Source organism: Emydura macquarii, unplaced genomic scaffold, assembly GCF_026122565.2.
Source record: "Emydura macquarii macquarii isolate MOO-44397 ecotype Brisbane River unplaced genomic scaffold, CSIRO-AGI_Emac_v2 contig_2676, whole genome shotgun sequence".
Classification (NCBI taxonomy): Eukaryota; Metazoa; Chordata; order Testudines; family Chelidae; genus Emydura; species Emydura macquarii.
Window position 1 is genome coordinate 36,032,501 of NW_027132813.1, and position 19,266 is coordinate 36,051,766.

The window sequence follows — 19,266 nt, forward strand, 5'->3', positions numbered from 1 at the left end:
GTTTTTTCAGAACGGAACTGGAAACAGCAACATGTTTGCTCAGCAACTAATCAGGGACAATTTAAAAATAGCCATAACATACCATACATGCTGTCTAATTTAAAATAAAAAAACAACATACACAACATGTAAATTATTGCACAAGAGAAAGGCTCAAAGTTTGCGTAAAATGCAATAGTATTGCCCCAATACAGATCATGCATTCAAACGGTGAGAACAAAAAGAAAATAAACAGGTGTGCTGGTGACAAGCACTCTCTTAATATCCTTAGCTTCCATGATTTTAATCACAAAGGTCTAGAAAAACTCTACAGGGAACCAGGGGCAGGGAGGGGAGTATTAATAAACTTCTATTCAGTTTTTATATCATTATTCAAAACTCGATCACTGTGCCATTTTTTCATGTGTTTCTCCAGGGTACTGTACACGCTAAAAGGCATCTTACAAATTTCACATTTGTAAACGTCCTTTCCCACCTGACCATGTGTTTTCATGTGCCGGGTGAGTTTGCTACTCTGGGCGCAGGCGTAGTTGCAAAGCTCACACTTATAAGGCCTTTCGCCTGTGTGGCTCCTCCTGTGGACAGTGAGATTACTACAGTTCTTGAAGACTTTCCCACAGTACTCACAAGTGTCGCTGCGTCTGCCCTCTTTTGAGCTAGGCCTCCCAGGGCCTGGGCCACTAATATGCGGGGTGCTTCCTCCGCTTCCCGTGCCGCTGCGGCCTGAGATCCCTCCATCCATCTCTCCTGGAGGCGTGGAGAAGCGTAAACTTCCGTTTTCGGATGAGTGTTCGGAGGAAGAGGCAAAAGGCGATTGTCTGGAGTCTCCAAAGTTGAGGAATGGATCTTTTAGCTGTCTAGAGGCAGCATACCCAGCCAGCCACTGGGAGTAAACATTTTCGGTGTTGGGCATAGCTGTAGCTGGCAGGTCAAACTCTTTCTCAAGTTTAATGCGTTTGGAGAAAGGGCTCAGAGAGCTGGGGCTACCCAAGAGCAGCTTTTTTGATAAACCTCCGGAGGCGGATTCACCAGGTGAGCACCCCCTGCCGTTAACTGCGCCGTCATCAATGCGGTCTGATTCTCCAGCGACCGAGTCTTCGTCACAAGTGTCTCTGTGCACCTCGGATTCAGACAGGTGCCCTCGTTTATGCTTCTCTCCGAGGACCTGGTGAAAAGCCTCGCTGAAGTGCTGCATGGAACTCAAAACCATCCCCTGCATGACGTCCGGCATAGAGCGGCTTTCCTCACCGCCCCTGGAGCTGTTTTCATGGTGACGGGCTGCTTCCAGATTAATGCCAAAGCCGTAGTCTGGCCTTTCGTTTTCAGCCAAGTCCTCCTCCTCTTCCTCTTCCTCTTCTTCCTCTTCCTCCTCATCCTCTTCTTCTTCCTCATCCCCATTTTCTGGAATCATATTGGGGTCATTCTCACTCTTAAACTTGGCCATGACCGATTTGAGAGCACTACTTGCGCTGCCGACGAGGTCACTGGTTCCAGGCTCTGGGGAGCTGGCTGCGGAGAGCCCGTCGTCTGACTTGACTGTCATAGGGGAGGACTTGTGCATGTGTGTTTTCATGTGACGTTTTAGCTTGCTGGCCTGAGTGCATGCGTGGTCACAGAGGTTGCACTTGTAGGGCTTTTCTCCAGTGTGGCTTCTACGGTGTACTACTAAATTACTCTGAAACTTGAATGTTTTCCCACAAAATTCACAAGACTTGGATTTTATTGGAGGCTGGGAAGGAGGAGGAGCTGACTGGAGAGCGGGAAGGGGCGGTGTTGCCAGAAATGGGGGTTTGCTGCCTGGCTGGAATGGTTGCAGTAACCTTTGCATAGGGCTGGGCCGGCTTGGTGACAATGGTGGACTGGAGGTGTTTCCAGCTAACTCTCTTAGTCTCCTGGAGAAATCCATAGCTGGTGGCTCCATGGCCATGGGGTTCAGTCGCAGCACCCTGTCAAAGGCACTAGGGTGATGGGTTACAAGAGCCATTTCTTCTGCACCCAGACGCTCTATGCGATGTGGATCCAAATGGTGTCTGGGGGGAGGGCTAAACAAAGGAGGCGTGGGTGGAAAACGCCCTTCTCCAAGACCTGAAGCCTCTCTTGATACTGACCCAGGTATTCTTAGCAGATTAAAAGGATTATTGTCTGCAATATGAATTCCATGGAGTGGTGGCTGTGAAGGACATTCTGCACCTAGTCCTGATGGGATACCAACCCGCGGTGTCAGGGGACTTCCATGCTCGCTTTCTAAGTAGATTCTTAATCCGTGAGTATTCTGTGCGTGTTGCAAGAGAAACCATGCACTGTTGAAAGGCTGTTTACAAGTTGTACACGTGTAGCTGCTGGGCTCATCTTTACCTGCAAAATAATACAACAGCAACATAAACGTTTAATCACTGAATTGCTTATCGATGACTGATGGTTGTTGGGGGGGGGGGTTTCTTTCTACTTTTTCTTTTCCCTAACGTTAAATCTAAACTGGAGAAACAGAAACCTAACTAATATGTAGTTATGAGGTAGGGGAGCTTACACATTTAACCTATCAAATTTGAACTGATTTCCTGTCTTTTTTATTTCCCTACCAAACAGAAGAGTATGTGAACTGGTAACAGTAAAGATCCATCAAAAAGATGATTCAGTAAATTCATTCTAATTATGGCTCCACAGATATATTGATCTTACCTGGCTAATATTTAAAATGAAAAAAAAAATTACAAATAATTTTATGAAAGGTATTGTGCAAAAACATAGATATTGGTTGAAAGAAGCAGCCCGAAGTGCAATGATAGCTAAAGAAGATGAGAAATGTTAGATTATCATCCTCCTCATTATTCTGAGAGACTAACAATGTGCAGAAAATTAGACAACATCTCATGCCCTTAGCAGAGCTTCAGATTCAAGTGGGTGGAAAAAAAGGAAAAGAAAAAAAGGAAGATGAAGAAACAGAAAGATGCAGCTCAGCTAGTCAAATATCTGGAAAGTAGCCAAGAAGCCTGGATGCATGCCCTGCTGGAGTCACATTATTTCTCTCACCCTGAAAAGAATTTGAGGATGGTAAATGCCACTTTGGCAAGTAGCTAGCTAACTCTATTTCATGATAATTTATTTTCAGAGATAACCCGGACATTATAAAAGAGCAAGCACCTAATAAATAACTAAACAAAAAGCTAACTAATAATGGCACAAGAACGCAGCCACAGCTAAATATATTGCAAAACAAGGGAAAGTAATGACTTTTGGAAGGTGATAGGCAAAGGATCGTATGAAATATGGAGGAGGCTAGTATATTTTTATTGATTGCTGTAATTTTAAGAATAATCCAGTTTTGCCAAAGTAAGTATTTTTCACTTTCACTGATAACTGTTGGTAAATTGAAATTAGAGCAAAGATGAGAACAAAAATTAATGTTCAGTCCAGCCTGACAGTTCTCATAGAGTTGCTAGTTAGTGATTTAAAAACAAACGTTCTTGAGGTCTGCTCAGGAACAAAAAATGTCGGTCTTCCAAAACAAGCCAGGCTTACAATGGTATTTGACTGCATAATGCACTCCTGGTCTGACCTGTAATTTTACTTGACGATGCATTTATAATCTCACTCAATATAACCCACTCATGGGTAAACCTCTTTACAAAATTAGATGGTAGATACCTAAATTATATTTCAAACAATTGCCTACTTTGGAGGGGTGGGGAGAGTGCAGAAAGATTTGGAAAGAAAAATTTGACATTAGTATCATCTTATCGGCAACCTTCTTGTTTTCCTCCTCACTTCAAAGAAGAAGAAAAAGCTTTATAAGTGTATTTTCATTCTACAATGATTGAATAATGATTTGTGAATATGACAGACAGGCAGCCTATGGTTCTGGCTATAGTGACCCATAGCAGTTTTCCCTGGTGCCTTCAGGTTCCTCTATTATTATACATTTAGTCTGACAATCTGATTTCGGTGATTCAACCACTGATAGCAGGCATTTAACACTTTAGTCACTTAAAAAGCCCTTAGAATAATATTTAACATTTCATTTTTCAACTGCAGCCGGCATTAGAATAAAATGCATTACAGTGTTTAGCTTGTGCTGTGAATACAGGCATAGATAAATATTTAAATCTGTTGGGAATAGAACAAAATTCAATTGGACTTTCACATTCCTGTGCTCCTGAAGACTTAAATGTGAAAATTTCATTTATTTTGCTGTCATAAAGTGGAAGTTTTTAACAACATACTGCAAGCTACATGATCAGGCTACAGTATGCTAACAATGTAATGCTACCCTGCTTCTCTATTTTTGTATATTAGGTCAGAGAAAATGGCATTTTATCTTATAATGAGGATACAACATACAGTTTTCACTATCACATTTTAGTATTCCCATCATCTAGATATTCTAGATCATAAGGGCAGCTAGTGTAATCATAATGTCAATGAGAAGGGCTGTTACAACTGAGACTAAAGATTACATGGAAAAAGCTGCTTTGAAACTGGTAATTATTACCAGTCCACTAATAGCAAATGATGCATTACAGTTTCACCATATAATCTGTATTTCACTCAGCCCCTGCCAGTGCAGCATATTATATTATAGTAATCACAAATTCTAAATTCCTAAAGTACAGTCATCAATAAATGTGTTACTGGCCATCATTTGCAAAATTACTTTGTTCATAACATCTTCGACTGTTATAAAGACTAGAATTGATTTCCTGCATGGCAAAATTAGGGTTACATTGATTTACTGAAGTGTAAAATGTAATATTATTCTTCATTTGCTTTGAAGAAAAACAAGTTTTCAATTCACCATTCATGTTTGGTAATCAGGATAATAACTTAAATTTAAAGTAATGCTTATTTACATCACTTGTCCAGTCTTAACTAATCTAACATTTGCAATGGAGCAACATAAAAAGGAAATAAGACAAAGCAGTGAAACAGTTAAAATCCACCAGTGATTTACCTCCTGCTTTGAAGAAACACAGTTTCTAATTTGTCTATTAGTGCTTGATTAATAATGAAGGCTATTGACTGACTATATTACCACCGAGAGATATGTTCCAGTCTGATGAAGGCTTGCCAAACTATAAGAATTATGGCAATAATCCACACACTACCACCAAAGAAGTGGGAGTTGTATTTAAACCACCACATTCTGGGCACAAAAGTCCCTATTTTCTTAGAAGTCCCTAGCTTCCCACTCAGTCAGGCTAATCTCATGTTTTGGACACTATTCTGCTCCCACTGAAGTCAATGACAAAACTCCCATTTACTTCAATAGCGATAGGGACAGGCCCTAGTGCCTGCTCCCTTAATCACGCTAGGCCCAATTTTACTCACACCAAACAGTACTTTACTCCACAAGTTAGACCCTTTCACTTTAGTGAGATTAGTTGAAAGATACGGTACTACTCAGTCTTTATAAGGGTGGCAGAATCAAGACCTACAAGTAAAAATGTGAATAAACATGTCAGGCCAAACCCCAGATTTGCATTATGTTTTCCCACACCCCTGACAAGCCAGAACCAGGAGCGGAATCAAGGAGGTTCCAGTCCTGCACCCCCAAAACCTATGGGATCCAGTCACATTACTAAAGTTCTCCACTCATTGAGATGTATTAAGGGTATCACAGGATGGAACCAGGATTCTCTTAGTGCATACCTCATTGATCCACCCACAGACCCTATGCACCTCATCCAACTCAAGATTATTGGTGATCCTGTAATAAATCATGTGGGTTTGGGGGTGTTGTGCAAATGCTCTTGGTCTGGTCTCAGGCTAAATCTGAAGAGAAATGGATTATGGCTGACTTTGTTTCCAGTTACCCACTCTTTTGACTCCTAGAGGGACAAAGTGACAGATTAAACCTAAATGTGGTCTATATCCAACCCAGCCAAAGAACCCTCAACAAATCAAGGGATGCTGCTCAACAAATCAAACAACTCAAGGCACTCTTGGATCCTGCCTTGACACTACTGCAGGACCCTGGAAGACGTCATTATGGTCTAGCAGTGCCCCCCTCTAATCCCACCTCAAGAAAAAGGATTATTGGGCCAGAAATCTGAGGGTCCATGGCATGGAGCTTCACATTAATGGCTCCCGCCACAGTCCACCTCTGCAAGGGTCACTAGTGACATCATGAAATTCCACGCCTAAGTGAGAGGTTATAATACAGTCAAGGAAGGAGAAAATATGCAGGATGTGGACATCAGTAAAGGCAGTTTGAGGGCAGGTGATCAAAAAACATCAGAGGAGGAAACTGGATAGAAATTGCACAAAACCCGAAGGTGGTTCAGGCACTGCATTGTGAGTGTGATACATAAAGTTATCCCATGCAAAACAGTGCTGCAATGTCATCTTGCAAAATTGTACTGATTTGGATGAGATTGGAAGAAATAGCCCCATTTTCCTATTTTATAGGATCGATTAGAATGAGAGTACCACCAAATTCACCTTGACCAGTAGACTAAAGCAGGGCTTGAGCCCAAGTCTTCAGTGTGAAAGGACTAGTGTATTTAGGGTGACCAGATAGCAAGTGTGAAAAATTGGGACAGTGGGATGGAGGGTAATAGGCACCTATATAAGACAAAGCCCAGAATATCGGGACTGTCCCTTTAAAATCTGGACATCTGGTCACCCTAAGCGTTTTAACCCACTGCTAATCCAGACAAGCTTTGAGGAGAACTTGTGAAACTGATACAAGAAACCTTTGTCATTTTCTTTATTATTTTTTAAAAAACGTACTAGTTCTGAGTTCAGCTCTGGGGTAATAAACACATACTTCTGCAAAGATACTTTCAGAAGAGGATCCACCTTCATTACACTGCATGCCATGGAGAAACCACGACCTCCAGCCTAAAGGCTCCTAGAGCCCTGGCACTTGCTCCTATGGAATCCAGGTCCCAAGGCAGAGTCTCAGGCACAGCAAGCAGAGACCTGATCGGAAACACACACACCACAGCTCAGAGAGTTTTGGCTCAATGGACTGGAGACAGCTGGGTTCTTCCCTGCCTGACCAAAGAAACAGAAGGAGGAAGAGTGAAGAGAAGCACTTCACTTTCACTCCGAACAGCCTCTAACGGGAGGAGGACAGAGAGGAGATACTGGGCCAGATTCTGGCTCATGCTATGATTTCTCTGTGCTGTGCAACCTCCCCATAGCCTTCCTGATGTAGAGCGCATGCTAAGGGTGGGAAGGGGTGTGGCTGGATCATGCTGTTCTCCAGTGTTCCCTGGCCAGCAGAATGGTCCCTTGAGGCCCTTATACGCCAATCTAGGAGTAATTGAGTGGCTGCTCTAACTCATGCTGGTGGCCAAAGAGGCCCCAGTAGCCTTGGGGAGCACACAGTTAGCATGCTTTTCCCCCTTACCCACTTTGCAGCTGCACCAAACAGAACTCCCACCTCAGTGAAGGATCCAGCTCACAGTGGGGAAGGGAGTTGCAGAGAGTCACAAAATAATCATGGTAGAATGCCTTGGTATTGCATTGTGAGGTTTACATCAAACTGCTGCATCAGCAGAGATGACATGTCACCATGACATGCTGCCCGGACGCAAACAGCACCACATAGTGCATTGCTCTATGGCTTCTCGGCTGTCTGTGATTCTGTTCAGTGATTAAATAAGCTCTTCTGTCCTACAACTAGAAGAATTACTGAACTGCAGGCATTCTACATAAAAAAATAAAAACAATGAGCTAAAGTCAACCCTGACATAACATCACTGGCCCAGTTTCTTTAGAAAAATATTTAATAAACATTGTATTTGAAGACAATTGCCAATTTATTTTACATCTCATCCAGCAAATTATTAGCCACAGATCTGAAGAAATTGCACTGCACTGTAGTAGAACAATATTTAGCATTTCTAAAGTAATAGTTCCATCCCCCTAAAATAATAACGAAACTTCAGTCCCTACCCCCAAAAAATAAAAGAGGTGATTTAACTGTGGAAAGTGTGGGTGACAGATTTAACTCCTGATCTGAAAAATGTTAACAAATGAACAGAACGTGTATTGGCATTTGAGTGCCTTTAAGGGCAGTCCACCCATTTACTCAATAAAATATGAAGGCATGTCTGCTTTTAGCACTAAACAGGGCTTTTTTAAAAAAGACATTTCTTCTTTGCTGTGCTCGCAAATTTATTTAGTGGAGCAAATTTGAATGCTTTTTACACTGCTACATGAGTCAAAAGAAGCTGACATCCAGAAGCACAATATAGTTGACTCTGAACCAGACCCACAGGCATGTCCACAGCCACCAGCAGTAGAGCCAGACAAGAAACCGGCAAAGAGGCCAGCTGGGAAGAGAAGCTGTCAGCTAGATGCCACTGCTGAAAAAAAAATTCATTCTGGAGCTAGCATATGAATGCTTCCAGTGCCAAGTGAGTAATGGAATAATATGCATGCATATGCCAATGGGTTTGGGAAGTGCTTCCTTCAGTTCTTAAAAGTAAAAGGTAGATCCAGAAAAGCTCATCTCTGGACACATGCGTCTCTGGACATTCTACAAGCCATAACAAGGGAATGACAAATGCAGGGTCCTATCGATGTGACTGGGGGTTCCACATACACAGTGTGGAAGTTTATTTGTGCAGACTCCCAAATTAATGCGCTAAACATGGACTCGGTACATATCCTATCATTGGGCATCAGATGGGCTGGCTACATTCCATTCCAGAATACCCTATAATGGAAGAAATCTAAGCCTCAGTCCATTATCTGGCAAAGATTTCAAAAGCAAAAACAGGAGGATAGTAAAAAGGGAGGAATAGACAATGGGCCTGTGGAGCTTACAAAGGATTCCATTTACAGCCACCGACATTCCCTGTGGGGCAAATTCTGGTCCCAGTGAAGCCAGACTCCAGATGGGCCAGGATTTGGGACTCTATACTTCTGGGAGATGTTGAAAATGAGTTGGTATAGCTAGACCCAGCATTCCCACAATCCCAGCAGGAGAGCCATTTTACTGTATCCCAGGAACTGCCATCATGAAAAAGGATGCACATGGAGGAAATTTCTGCAAGGTTTCCCTTCCCAGAGTTCCCTCCATCAGGGGGGAGGGTTTGCCCCTCTGTAGAAGAAGCAGTGGTTCTAGCCCCCAAACCATTTGGGGCTCTGGGACTTCACGCTGATTCCAAGGGCCTGTCTATACCTGAAACACTAGCAGCTGTGCCGCTGTAGCGCTTCAATGTAGATACTACCTATGCCAATGGGAGGAATTCTCCCATCCACCTCCCTGAGTGAATTCTTCCACTGACGTAGTGCTATCTACAGCAGGGGCTAGGTTAACTATGTCACACAGGGGTGTGGATTTTTCACATAGCTGGGTCGACCTAACTTTTTAGCGCAGACCAGGCAGGAGGCTCCATAAGGAATAGCAGCTCAGCCCCATTCTCCACTGCAGCTGGTGCTGCCTGGGGTTCTTCAACCATTGGGACATGCCATGAAGGGGTTTCCCACTGAGAGGCGGGCACAAAAAGTATGATTGAGCCTGAGCTCAATTACCTTTTCAATGGCATTTGCTTTGAGTGCCAAGGAAGACAATGTACATCCCTGCCAGGACCTGCCTTCAGCCAACCCAACTCTCCATGCACGAAACCACAGAGGAGTGAAGCAAGTGGGTGCTACAGAAACGCGGGGAGAGGCAAGATCTACATGAATCTGGGAGGAATTATTCTTCTCCATCTCCCTGAGAAGTGCTAAGCACCCTAGCCTCAGTGGGACTTGTGCTCAGCATTTCTTAGGATAATGGCAGAAGTCAGAGAAGTGCCACAGACTCCAGACTCACTCTACATTTACAGGTGTAAATAAGATCAGAATTAGGTCTGACATGATCATTTGGACAGTTCCCATTTTCCCAAGTTTAGAGTATGTAAAAGGGTGTCAAACTGTAGATGATCAGGTCCCATTGATGTAGTGGATGATGCTCTGTTGCTCTGGTTGGTTTGGGAAATTATGAAAGCGAAAAAAAATTGTTTTGATCACAGATAAATACTGTGGCCTCAATTTTCAAAACTACGGTTTTGGGGGGGGAGGGAGGAAGGGCCTAACTGGAGACACCTCGACAAGACTTGATTTCCAGAAAGCTATGAACACCCACCAATTGAGCTACCCAAAAATGCAGATCTTTTTGTGCTTTCTACAAGCTTAGAAGTATGAGCACATGAAAGTGTTGTCATTATTAGTGCAAAATATACCCTTTTCTCCTTATAAAAGGTACACTTGCTAAGTAAAACAAGGGTTTAAAGGACAAGGTTCCTTTCATTACAAGGTTGCTTACTACAATAGTGTGCTGCTCTTGTAGGCTCCTGCTTAGATCACATGTATCTTTTTTTTCCAGACATGTACACACAAAAAAAAAGAATGTTACTGAGTCTTGAATACGTGAAAATTATAACAAATACTTTTCTATCCTCCTTCCCTCTTCACAAACAATTATTTGAGGAACAGTTTGAACCTAAACCAGAATTTCTTTATTCTGCTTTAATATCAAATGATTGCTTGCTTTTAGGCTGATAAATTTTGGATCATTACAGTATTTAAGAGGGTGGAGGGGAAACAGAGTTAATTGTTACCACTTGTACTTGATTCATCTCTCCTCCATCTGGCTTGTCAAATATCTTTTTCTTTTGGAAATGCACTCTGTTGAAATGCCCTCAACTACAACTTCAGAACTCAAACTACTGGGACACAGGAAGCTAATAGAGACGGAAAACAGACATGCTCAATCTGGGTATGTTTACACTACAGCTGAGGCCATGCCTCCCAGATACATGCTAGCTCACTAAAAACAGCCGGGTGGACCTTGCAGCACCAGTAGTGGCAGAGGCTAGCTGCCCGAGTACAAGTCTGCCTGCCCCTTTGGGACCGAGTTCAGGTTACTAGCCCATGCCACCACCCATGCCACAACATCCAAGCTGCTAATTTTAGCATGCTAGCTGGAGCGGAGCTAGCATGTGTCACACCCCTACCCAGCATGCTGGAAGGCATACTCGAAGGCATGTTCCCAACAGCAATGTAGACTTACCCTCTAAGTCTTCTGCAACCTATTTCTGTTTGTAAGAACACAGGAGAAAACACCCACTTTTCATAAGTCATCTTTTCCTGGTAGTTAGCAGCATTGAGTTAGATGGAATTGTAATTGTTCAATGAATTTTTTCCTTAAAAGTTAACTGAATATTGTTTTTGCTTTGTGATTGAGCAGATTGCAAAAGACACATTATTATACCGGTCCATCATACAAGTAAGTGGCTGTGGCTTTTGGTGGTGGTGGTATATTTTGTTTTGTTTTGTTGGGGATTTTATGAGGGCGGGAGGTCTTTTCTCCGTAACTTTCTGTATTTATAATTTCTGTATCATACTCTACATACTTTGGCAGGAAGACCTTTAGTAAACATTGGGCCTGATTCACTACTCTGTTATACCACTGTGACTCCATTGATTTCAACATTGGTGTAACGGAGCAGTGAATCATGCTTATTTATTATTAATTATTAATTATTATTATTATTAAAGGAAACATACCAGTAAGATACATGAGAAAATTATGCAGTACCAGATAAGAATGAACAAGTACCGTTTCTACTGTATATTTCAAAAATAAACCCACAAGAATTGGAAAGTAAAGTCCACTAGAAACTAATTATAAACAAAAGAAACTGATCAATAGAGATGATTGAAAAACAACAAAATAATTTTGTGCAAAATGTCAAAATCTGAAAGTTATTTCAAAGTGACCCCTACATTTTGTTTTTCATTATCTTTTCCATGACCTGTTTTATCCCTATTTTATTAATGTCTTCATCGAAATCATAACTGAAATTTTTAATTTTCTGAAACTTACTTCTTACTGGAATCAAGATTTTGTAAAATAAAAAATTTCGAAAATTATTTCCATAAAAATTTCAAGAAAGATGTCACAGAAAACATTTCAAAAAGCAGATTTTAATAATTTAATAATCTTTTGCAGAATGTTTCATTCTCAAATAAGGCCATTTTTTGACAAAAAATCTTTTTGTGAGAAAAGCTTTGACCAGCTTTGCAGATACTTTATTTTCACTGTCCAAACTGAAAAAATACAAGCAGCATAAAGGATAAAAAAAAGTAAGTCATAGTGGTAATTATCTTTCCATTTTAATATCTAGAAGAATGACTTAACAACCCAGGGAAGGATTTTATTATTTAAACAAAATATTACTTTTAAATTGATTATATCTCTTTACATTTCCTGATGATAGTATTACTTGGTCTTCTCTCATACAAAACCTGAAGTATTACTATTCTGTTCAATTTAGATACTTATATCACGCTCATCATTATGGTATTTGAGTGCTTTTCACTTGTGCTGCAGAACAACTACTACTAATTATTAGGATGAGGAAAAAACAGGTTTCCAGGGCACAGGTAGGAAAGACTATGCCTTTTGTGCCTTCTCTGAGGAATAGGAACACAAAATAGACAAAATGCAATCTGCACTAAGATGACCCTCTGAAGAATATCCATACAGAGAATTGCAAATCCAATCCACTAAACACCCAAGCACCAACAGTTCAAGCAGCCACAAGTCCATTTTCCTAGACTCTCCTGCCTTTTACCTTTGTGCAGAGAAAGCAGACCTCTGCCTATTTAAGGTGGAGCCCTTATGGCAAACAGACATTCTTTCTGCAGGTGAAGAGGCTGACAGCTTCTAAGTTAAAAGGGTGTGGCCCTGCTGTCATGCTGCAGCAGTCTGATAATGGTTTACTATTTAAAGTTAGACAGCAGCAGCATTATCAGGAAGGTCAAAGAAAAACAGAACCTATCGCCTACCACACGTTTAAAGTCTAAGAGCCTGAAAAGGAAAATGAGGGTTATTTGGAGCGAATGAAGGAATGGGGAGAGGGGGCTAGGAAATGGACCAAGGGTTAGTAATGCTATCTCCTCCTTTCAAAAGAAAAACCACACGGCATCATCAAAGAGAAAAGTGTGAGAGCTCTATGAACATCTTATTAAAGCTAACGTGAATACGCCTGCTGCTCTTCTTAGCTCCACAAGCGTACGGTCCTGATCCAAAGCCCACTGACAGCACTGGGAAGCCTTCCATTCAGTAGGAGTTGAAGTAAGTCCTATATCAGGAGTGACATCAGTGAAGTCAACAGAGAAAAACTGGTGTAAAACTGGTGTGAGAGAAGAATCAGAATTATTTTCACATGAAACGTAACCCATGTTTACATCTCACATAGTAGCAAAAGAAAAAGCTGCTTAAATAAGCATACATTTAGGTTTGGACCTGATCCAATGTACATTGCAGTCAATGGAAAGATTTCCATCCACTGCAATGAGTGTGGGATCAGGTCATTGCAGGAAAATGGAAAGTTTGTGAGTGGTCGTTTTACTTCTAATATCAAAATACTTTGTATTTTTTCTTACTCATTTAAAAAAAATTCTAATAAAAACTAATTTTACACAAAGACCAGAATTGAAACTGATCTCTTGCTTGAGTTGTGGAGCTTGGCAAAGAGGAGATGGCTTCTGCTGTCCCTCAGGAGCTGCCAGTCATACTGGTCTGACCTCAGTGTCTGTCACCGTTTTCAAGGCGATTATTATTTGGCCACAAAAATAACTGCTTCAGGCTCCAATTTGGCAAGTAAGATACCAGTCTGGGAGTGATTTTTGTTTTTTAAAACTTGAGGGTGGAAATCTGTCACTTTTCGATTACCAGAGAATGGAAGCAAATTGCAGTTGGTGGGTTCAGACAATGATTTGGTGCTTAAAATTCAGCTTTGAAATAAAACGTAAAAGAAATTTCTCGAATAAATAAAATCCGGCAAACATAAGTAGTCTGTACTTAAATACTAAGATCACAGAGAAATACAAATAATATAGAAAGGCAGACAGACTTCAACATATGCACTCCCATTAATTTAAAATATAAACCATAGTGTCTAACACTGGGCTATATCGTACCATGAGATTTGTAAGCAGAACTCATTATTGATATAATCTGGCCCACAACTTCTAAAAAAATTCACAAAGTGATCAAACCCTGGCGTGCAGATTCTTTTCCAGCTCTCTTCCAACTGACTTTAACGGGACGATTCGCATGAGTAAGGATTTTCCAGGACTGGGCCCATAGTCCCTAATGCCATCTGATCACTTTTGCTATTTAAAAAGACAAAAATGAATATTACTGTTGCAATGACTAAGTTTTCCCCAGTATGGGTTTTCTTTTTTCTTTAAAATTGTATAATTATTTTAAATGAATGGACTTTTAAACAGAAGTGACATCCAAATGGCCTTAACTAAAACTCCTCTAGCTAGAGCCACACATGATAGACAGATATATTCTCCTTCAGAAGCAATTAAGGTCTATCAGGTCAATGACCCATCAACTAAGAAATCTCAGGTGAGCCTTGACCCGATAGAGCATCAAAGCTCCTTCAAAGCAGTCACCCAATCATACAGTAAACAATACCCTGTGTCAACAGTCCATAATTATGTATTTACCCAATGGCTGTTAGGGACAATCAAGTTAATCATTCACTTTTTAAATACAGTGTAATTATATAGTTACAGAGAAGTTCCAAATAATTGTACTCGTTCTCATACTCCTACATGATGAATTGTTTCCTATTTTTCTTTCTGGTAGTTCCCTTTCTCTTTTAGTCTTTTCTTCCATTCTAACAGCAACAGTACTGAACCTGAATACAAAGCACAGGACACTAGAGCAGAAAAAAAGGCATATTAAAATGATACTAATAGTTAATTGCTGCAGGTTTTATTCCAAAGGCAGTGTGGTCTAGTGGATCAGGTGTGAACTACTCTCAAGGAGATATGCGGTCTAGCCCTGCCATTTACCTACTACAGCATAGCCACTCTGTGGGATGCAGGCCAAATCCAGACTGCAAAATCTTTTTATTTACTTATTATTATCATTATTGTTATTATTTTTGTATTATTTTCTCTGGAGTATGGACCTTGACTATACCTTGACCAAGAAATGTGGAACTTGACAAAAAATGATTGATTAGCCCTGACCTACTGTGTGATATTGGGCAAGGCTCTTCACCCTCCCACCCCTGGGTTTGCTTTGTCCATTCAAGCTCTTCAGAGGAAGGACTATCTATTACTATCTGTAGAGCATCCAGCACAATGGGGTCCTGATCACAACGGGGCCTCTAAGTGCTGCTATGATATAAATAATTTCAGTACGACAAAACTCTGATTGACATCAATGGGAGGACTATAAGATTTGATTATAAAGTTATATGGGCTAAATTTTTGGCCAGGAGTAAAAAGGAGCAACCACAAAAATGTCAATGCACTCATTTCACACACATGGGAAACCTGCAAATGCAAATGGATCGGGTGTCCTGGAGTGTGAACACAAAGGCTCAGTTGCACTCACCAATGTAGGTGCACAGTGGCAGCACACAGAAAATTCGGCCCTATGGGTTTTGACTTATCTCATGAAAGCCGGAAATACAGCATCCACGTTGTCAACCCTCTTGCTCACTAACATTGTTTTTGTCTAGTGGTGCAAAGCCATATATGATGACACCTAAGAACATACCCTGTTTTCTACTCAGCAATGTTTCAGCACAACAGAGGGAAAGATAAATCTAGATTTCTAACCTTTCATTCCATATCCCCTTGCTTCTACAGGTTTAAGTCCCAACCTTTACATTACTTTGCTCTGAAACCGCTAATACTGTTATTTTTTTTTTTTTAATATCCTATATACTATGGTATATGTAACGAAGTATTATCTCACAAATACAGTATCAGAAACATAGTCACATTATTTTGTATTACTAAGCAAAACTATTAATGCTTTATGACCCAATTAAACTCTAAGGGAAATTGCTGAAGGATGCTAATGCAAAACATTGGGCACTCCTGGAGAAATCGAACTGAGATGATATTTTGACACTACTCAATCTCCGCTCACTGGGAGAAACACTAGATGGAATATTCACACCACTGGTCATTGTTAGAGCGACTTGGAGTAAATGCATTGGAGTAAATCTATATAGAAGTAGTGCCCATCCCTTATTGCCTTTATTTATTTTTTGTAGCAAGTGCACTGCAATATTTTACATGTCATTTTCTACTTCTCTAATGTTTTCCCAGATTCTGTTAAATAAGGTATACATTCTTTCACCTCTGAATAGACTTTTTGTATTACACTTGTAAAGCAGAGTTGCATGGCACACTGTCCTTTGTTGGTCAACATAACAGAACTAATTTGTCCTGATGTATTCAGTTAATGGAGTTACACCCTGAGATGAATTTAGCCCAACACACTTGGGAGGCAGCTGGAATATCGGTGCTTGTACTACCTGATCACAAGAAAGCAAGGGCTTTCATGGCCTGAAGTGTTCCATGCCCAAAGGGAAAAATGGTGGTCTTGGCCAGGACCTTACTGCCTTTCCACAACTGCTAGTACTAGGAAGCCAGCACTAAAGCGAGTGGCTATTGCATCTATAGCATCGTAGTTGCCGCTCCTGGGAGCAACATTCAGAATGCCTCAGCATTCCACAACCGTGGCTCCATCTACACAGCAAATGAAGGTATGATTGTAGCGCAGGTAGCCACACTAGCTTTGATCTGGCTAATGCTGATGACAATAGTCACGAAGCCGTAGCAACGTGGACTTCTGCGTGAGCTAGCTGCCCCAGGGCAAGCCTGCCAGGGACCCTGGGTACATACTCAGGATGCTAGCCGCCTATGCTGAAGGCTATGCCGCCGTATCTTCAATAACCAGTTAGGTTAAAGCTAACATGGGTATGCCTGTGCTACAACTACATCATCATTTGCCCGTAATGCCTCTGTCAGCTGCGCCATGGATAGTGCTCCATTGTGGCTGCAAAACCCGCCAGTCTTGCTGAGGTTGGAGGATGGATATTGTGAGCTGCATTGACAAGGGTGACCTACAATGGGGAGAAGTTCTGTGTGTGTGTGTGTGTGTATATGTGCGCGCGCGCACAGGCCCTGGTACACTCAAACAAGCTGTGTAACTCAATTTACCCAGTTACATTTTCTCAGTGCCAAACTTGTATGGTAAAATGCTCACCTTAGAATTATGTTGATCTAACTTTTTTTAGACTAGACTGGGCTTGCTACTGTAATTCTAACTGAGGGTCAGCTTCCGGATTTTGGGGATACAGCAGAGTTATTCTTGGGAGCCTCCCCATCTTCTCCACCTCTTTTTTGCCTGTATTCCCAAACAGATCCCCTTAATCTGTCCTTCCCACCTGTAATGCCCCTCATCTGCCTCAATTTCCCCTCCCTCACCAATCAGTGCACTCAGACAGCAGCTGACTCCACCAGCCCAGGTTTACTCTGGCACCATCTGACAAACTGGGGTATCTAGACCAAGGGTTCTGCAGGTCCCTCAAATCAGCATCTCTGTCCACAGATCATCTGTTGGGAAGGCAAAGCCTTATGATGTCCCTGAACAAGCTCAATGTCACTAAAGGAGTTGCAATTACAGCACGGGCTGCACCTGACCCTTACAGAAGCTGGTTTTGTACTTGCACAACACAGTATTAGGAGAATTGTTAATTTTGTTCTTTGTAAATAGGATAAAAGATGTCATAAAGTTCTATGGTCTTGTTTGTACTATTCTGCCTCCTCTTTAAAACCTAAGAATTCTTGAAGTTGAAAATGATATAATATTCAGAATATCTGGAGTTTGGAGAATGTGAGAATGAAGGAATTTCTATAGCTTTCCTACATTTTCAGGACACAGAGTATTTACCATATATCCAGCCAAGGAACACAAAAGGGACATTTGAAAATTCAGTGCTTCAGGAGGAAGATAAGGAGAAAAATTTCTTATTTATAGATTTGCAGATGAAATCCAATGAAAACACACCAAAAAATGCTTCTGTATGTCAGTAGGGCTTATTCAATTTCCGGGCTTGCAAGGTCTCCTCTATCTGAGTATTACCCGACCCCAATAACATACCGTGTTCCAAGGTTAAGATCTGTTTCCTTACAACAGTGCAGAAAGCTGTTGTTTCAGTTGCTGCTACAGAATTCAGCTTTGAAGGACAAGTTAGTACCACACTACATTTAACTGGATTCAGTTCATCTGATTATACAGTGCCTTGCTTTCTGGAATATGTAATCATCTCTTTCTGATGACATTTTAAATATCCAACTAGATAAATAATTGCAGCAATAATTGATAGGTGAGTCAAGCTATAAGATTATTGACTGGCACAGTACCCACTGAAACAAATGTTCATTTTTCAAATATTACAGTAAAGATGCTTAAATCTAACTTTTGCAGATAAATGGGAAAAATCTGATTTACTGATAAAGCCACTGGAACACAATATGCCAGGGATGGCCAAAATGCTCTTTGGGATTTGATTATTTTGTGACTATTTTTAGAAGAAAAATTAGGTACCATGATTTATATTTTATTTCACATGGGTAAGTAGTTGAACTTAAACACACACAGAGAAGTCCTAAAGAGTTGTTCATTAACTCTCTACCTTCCTGAATAGTATGTATCTGGTCTTAATTACTACTTACATAGGAGTCTATCCTGCCATCTTTCTGCACTGTGTCTTGCATCTGTCTCATTACCGGTGATGGGAGTTACGTGACCATGTCAGCCGCAAGTTCCCCCAATCGCTTTCTGTACAGCTGTTCCAGGGTGCATGATGGAGCCAATTTAAATATTTATCCTCTTAGCAGACTATGAATAAAGTTGAAAGGAGAAGCTCAGATTCCATGGGCCTGAGTCTGAGCTCCCTTAAACTCCCTCATATGTGAGACATGACAAGCAAATGAGCTGCCTGACTAAGGGAAATGGAGCCATTGTGAGGAAAAGCCTGAAATTAGGAAAAAGAATCCAGAGTATTTGAGCAGAGAACAAAGAATATAAATTCCGAGTAAGAGATGAAAAATCCACCGAAACGTTTTGAAACTGGGCCATTACGAGCTGATTTAGTCTCATAGCTACTGTTAAAAATCAGAAGCTTGTTAGATGTAATGATTATCTGTGCCTTGACACTTAAGGCATTTGAGGGGGCTTGTCAAGCAGCTTTACTCTAATTTAGAGATCCTCAGTTAATTAGAAAGCCCTCAGATTTTCTGCAAATGCAGGTCACTATCGACAGCTCATGCTTTTGATGCTTTCCATGTGACGGTTGTTGGACTGACCTTCCACGAGCTGGCAGGGTTGTCCAGACTTTTACAGTGTCAAGGAATTCAATCACTTTTGCCAGCTGAAGCAAGAAGTTACAAGTAAGGTTGCTGTACTCAGACACTCCGGTTCCTCACATT

The 19,266-nt window shown here is 41.1% G+C and overlaps 1 protein-coding gene across 3 annotated transcripts in view; it reads right to left on the reverse strand.

Annotated features, from left to right (window-relative positions):
* BCL11A (BCL11 transcription factor A) overlaps positions 1 to 19,266 on the reverse strand; it is a 93,190-nt gene that overhangs the window by 7,640 nt on the left and 66,284 nt on the right. Inside the window, exon 3 of one of the 3 annotated variants that reach the window (XM_067565190.1) lies at positions 628 to 2,355. In XM_067565190.1, the coding sequence (XP_067421291.1) occupies positions 628 to 2,355 (1,728 nt within the window). Of the gene's footprint in view, positions 2,356 to 19,266 lie in introns of all 3 variants that reach the window. The other 2 variants (XM_067565191.1, XM_067565189.1) reach the window with 2 other exon arrangements.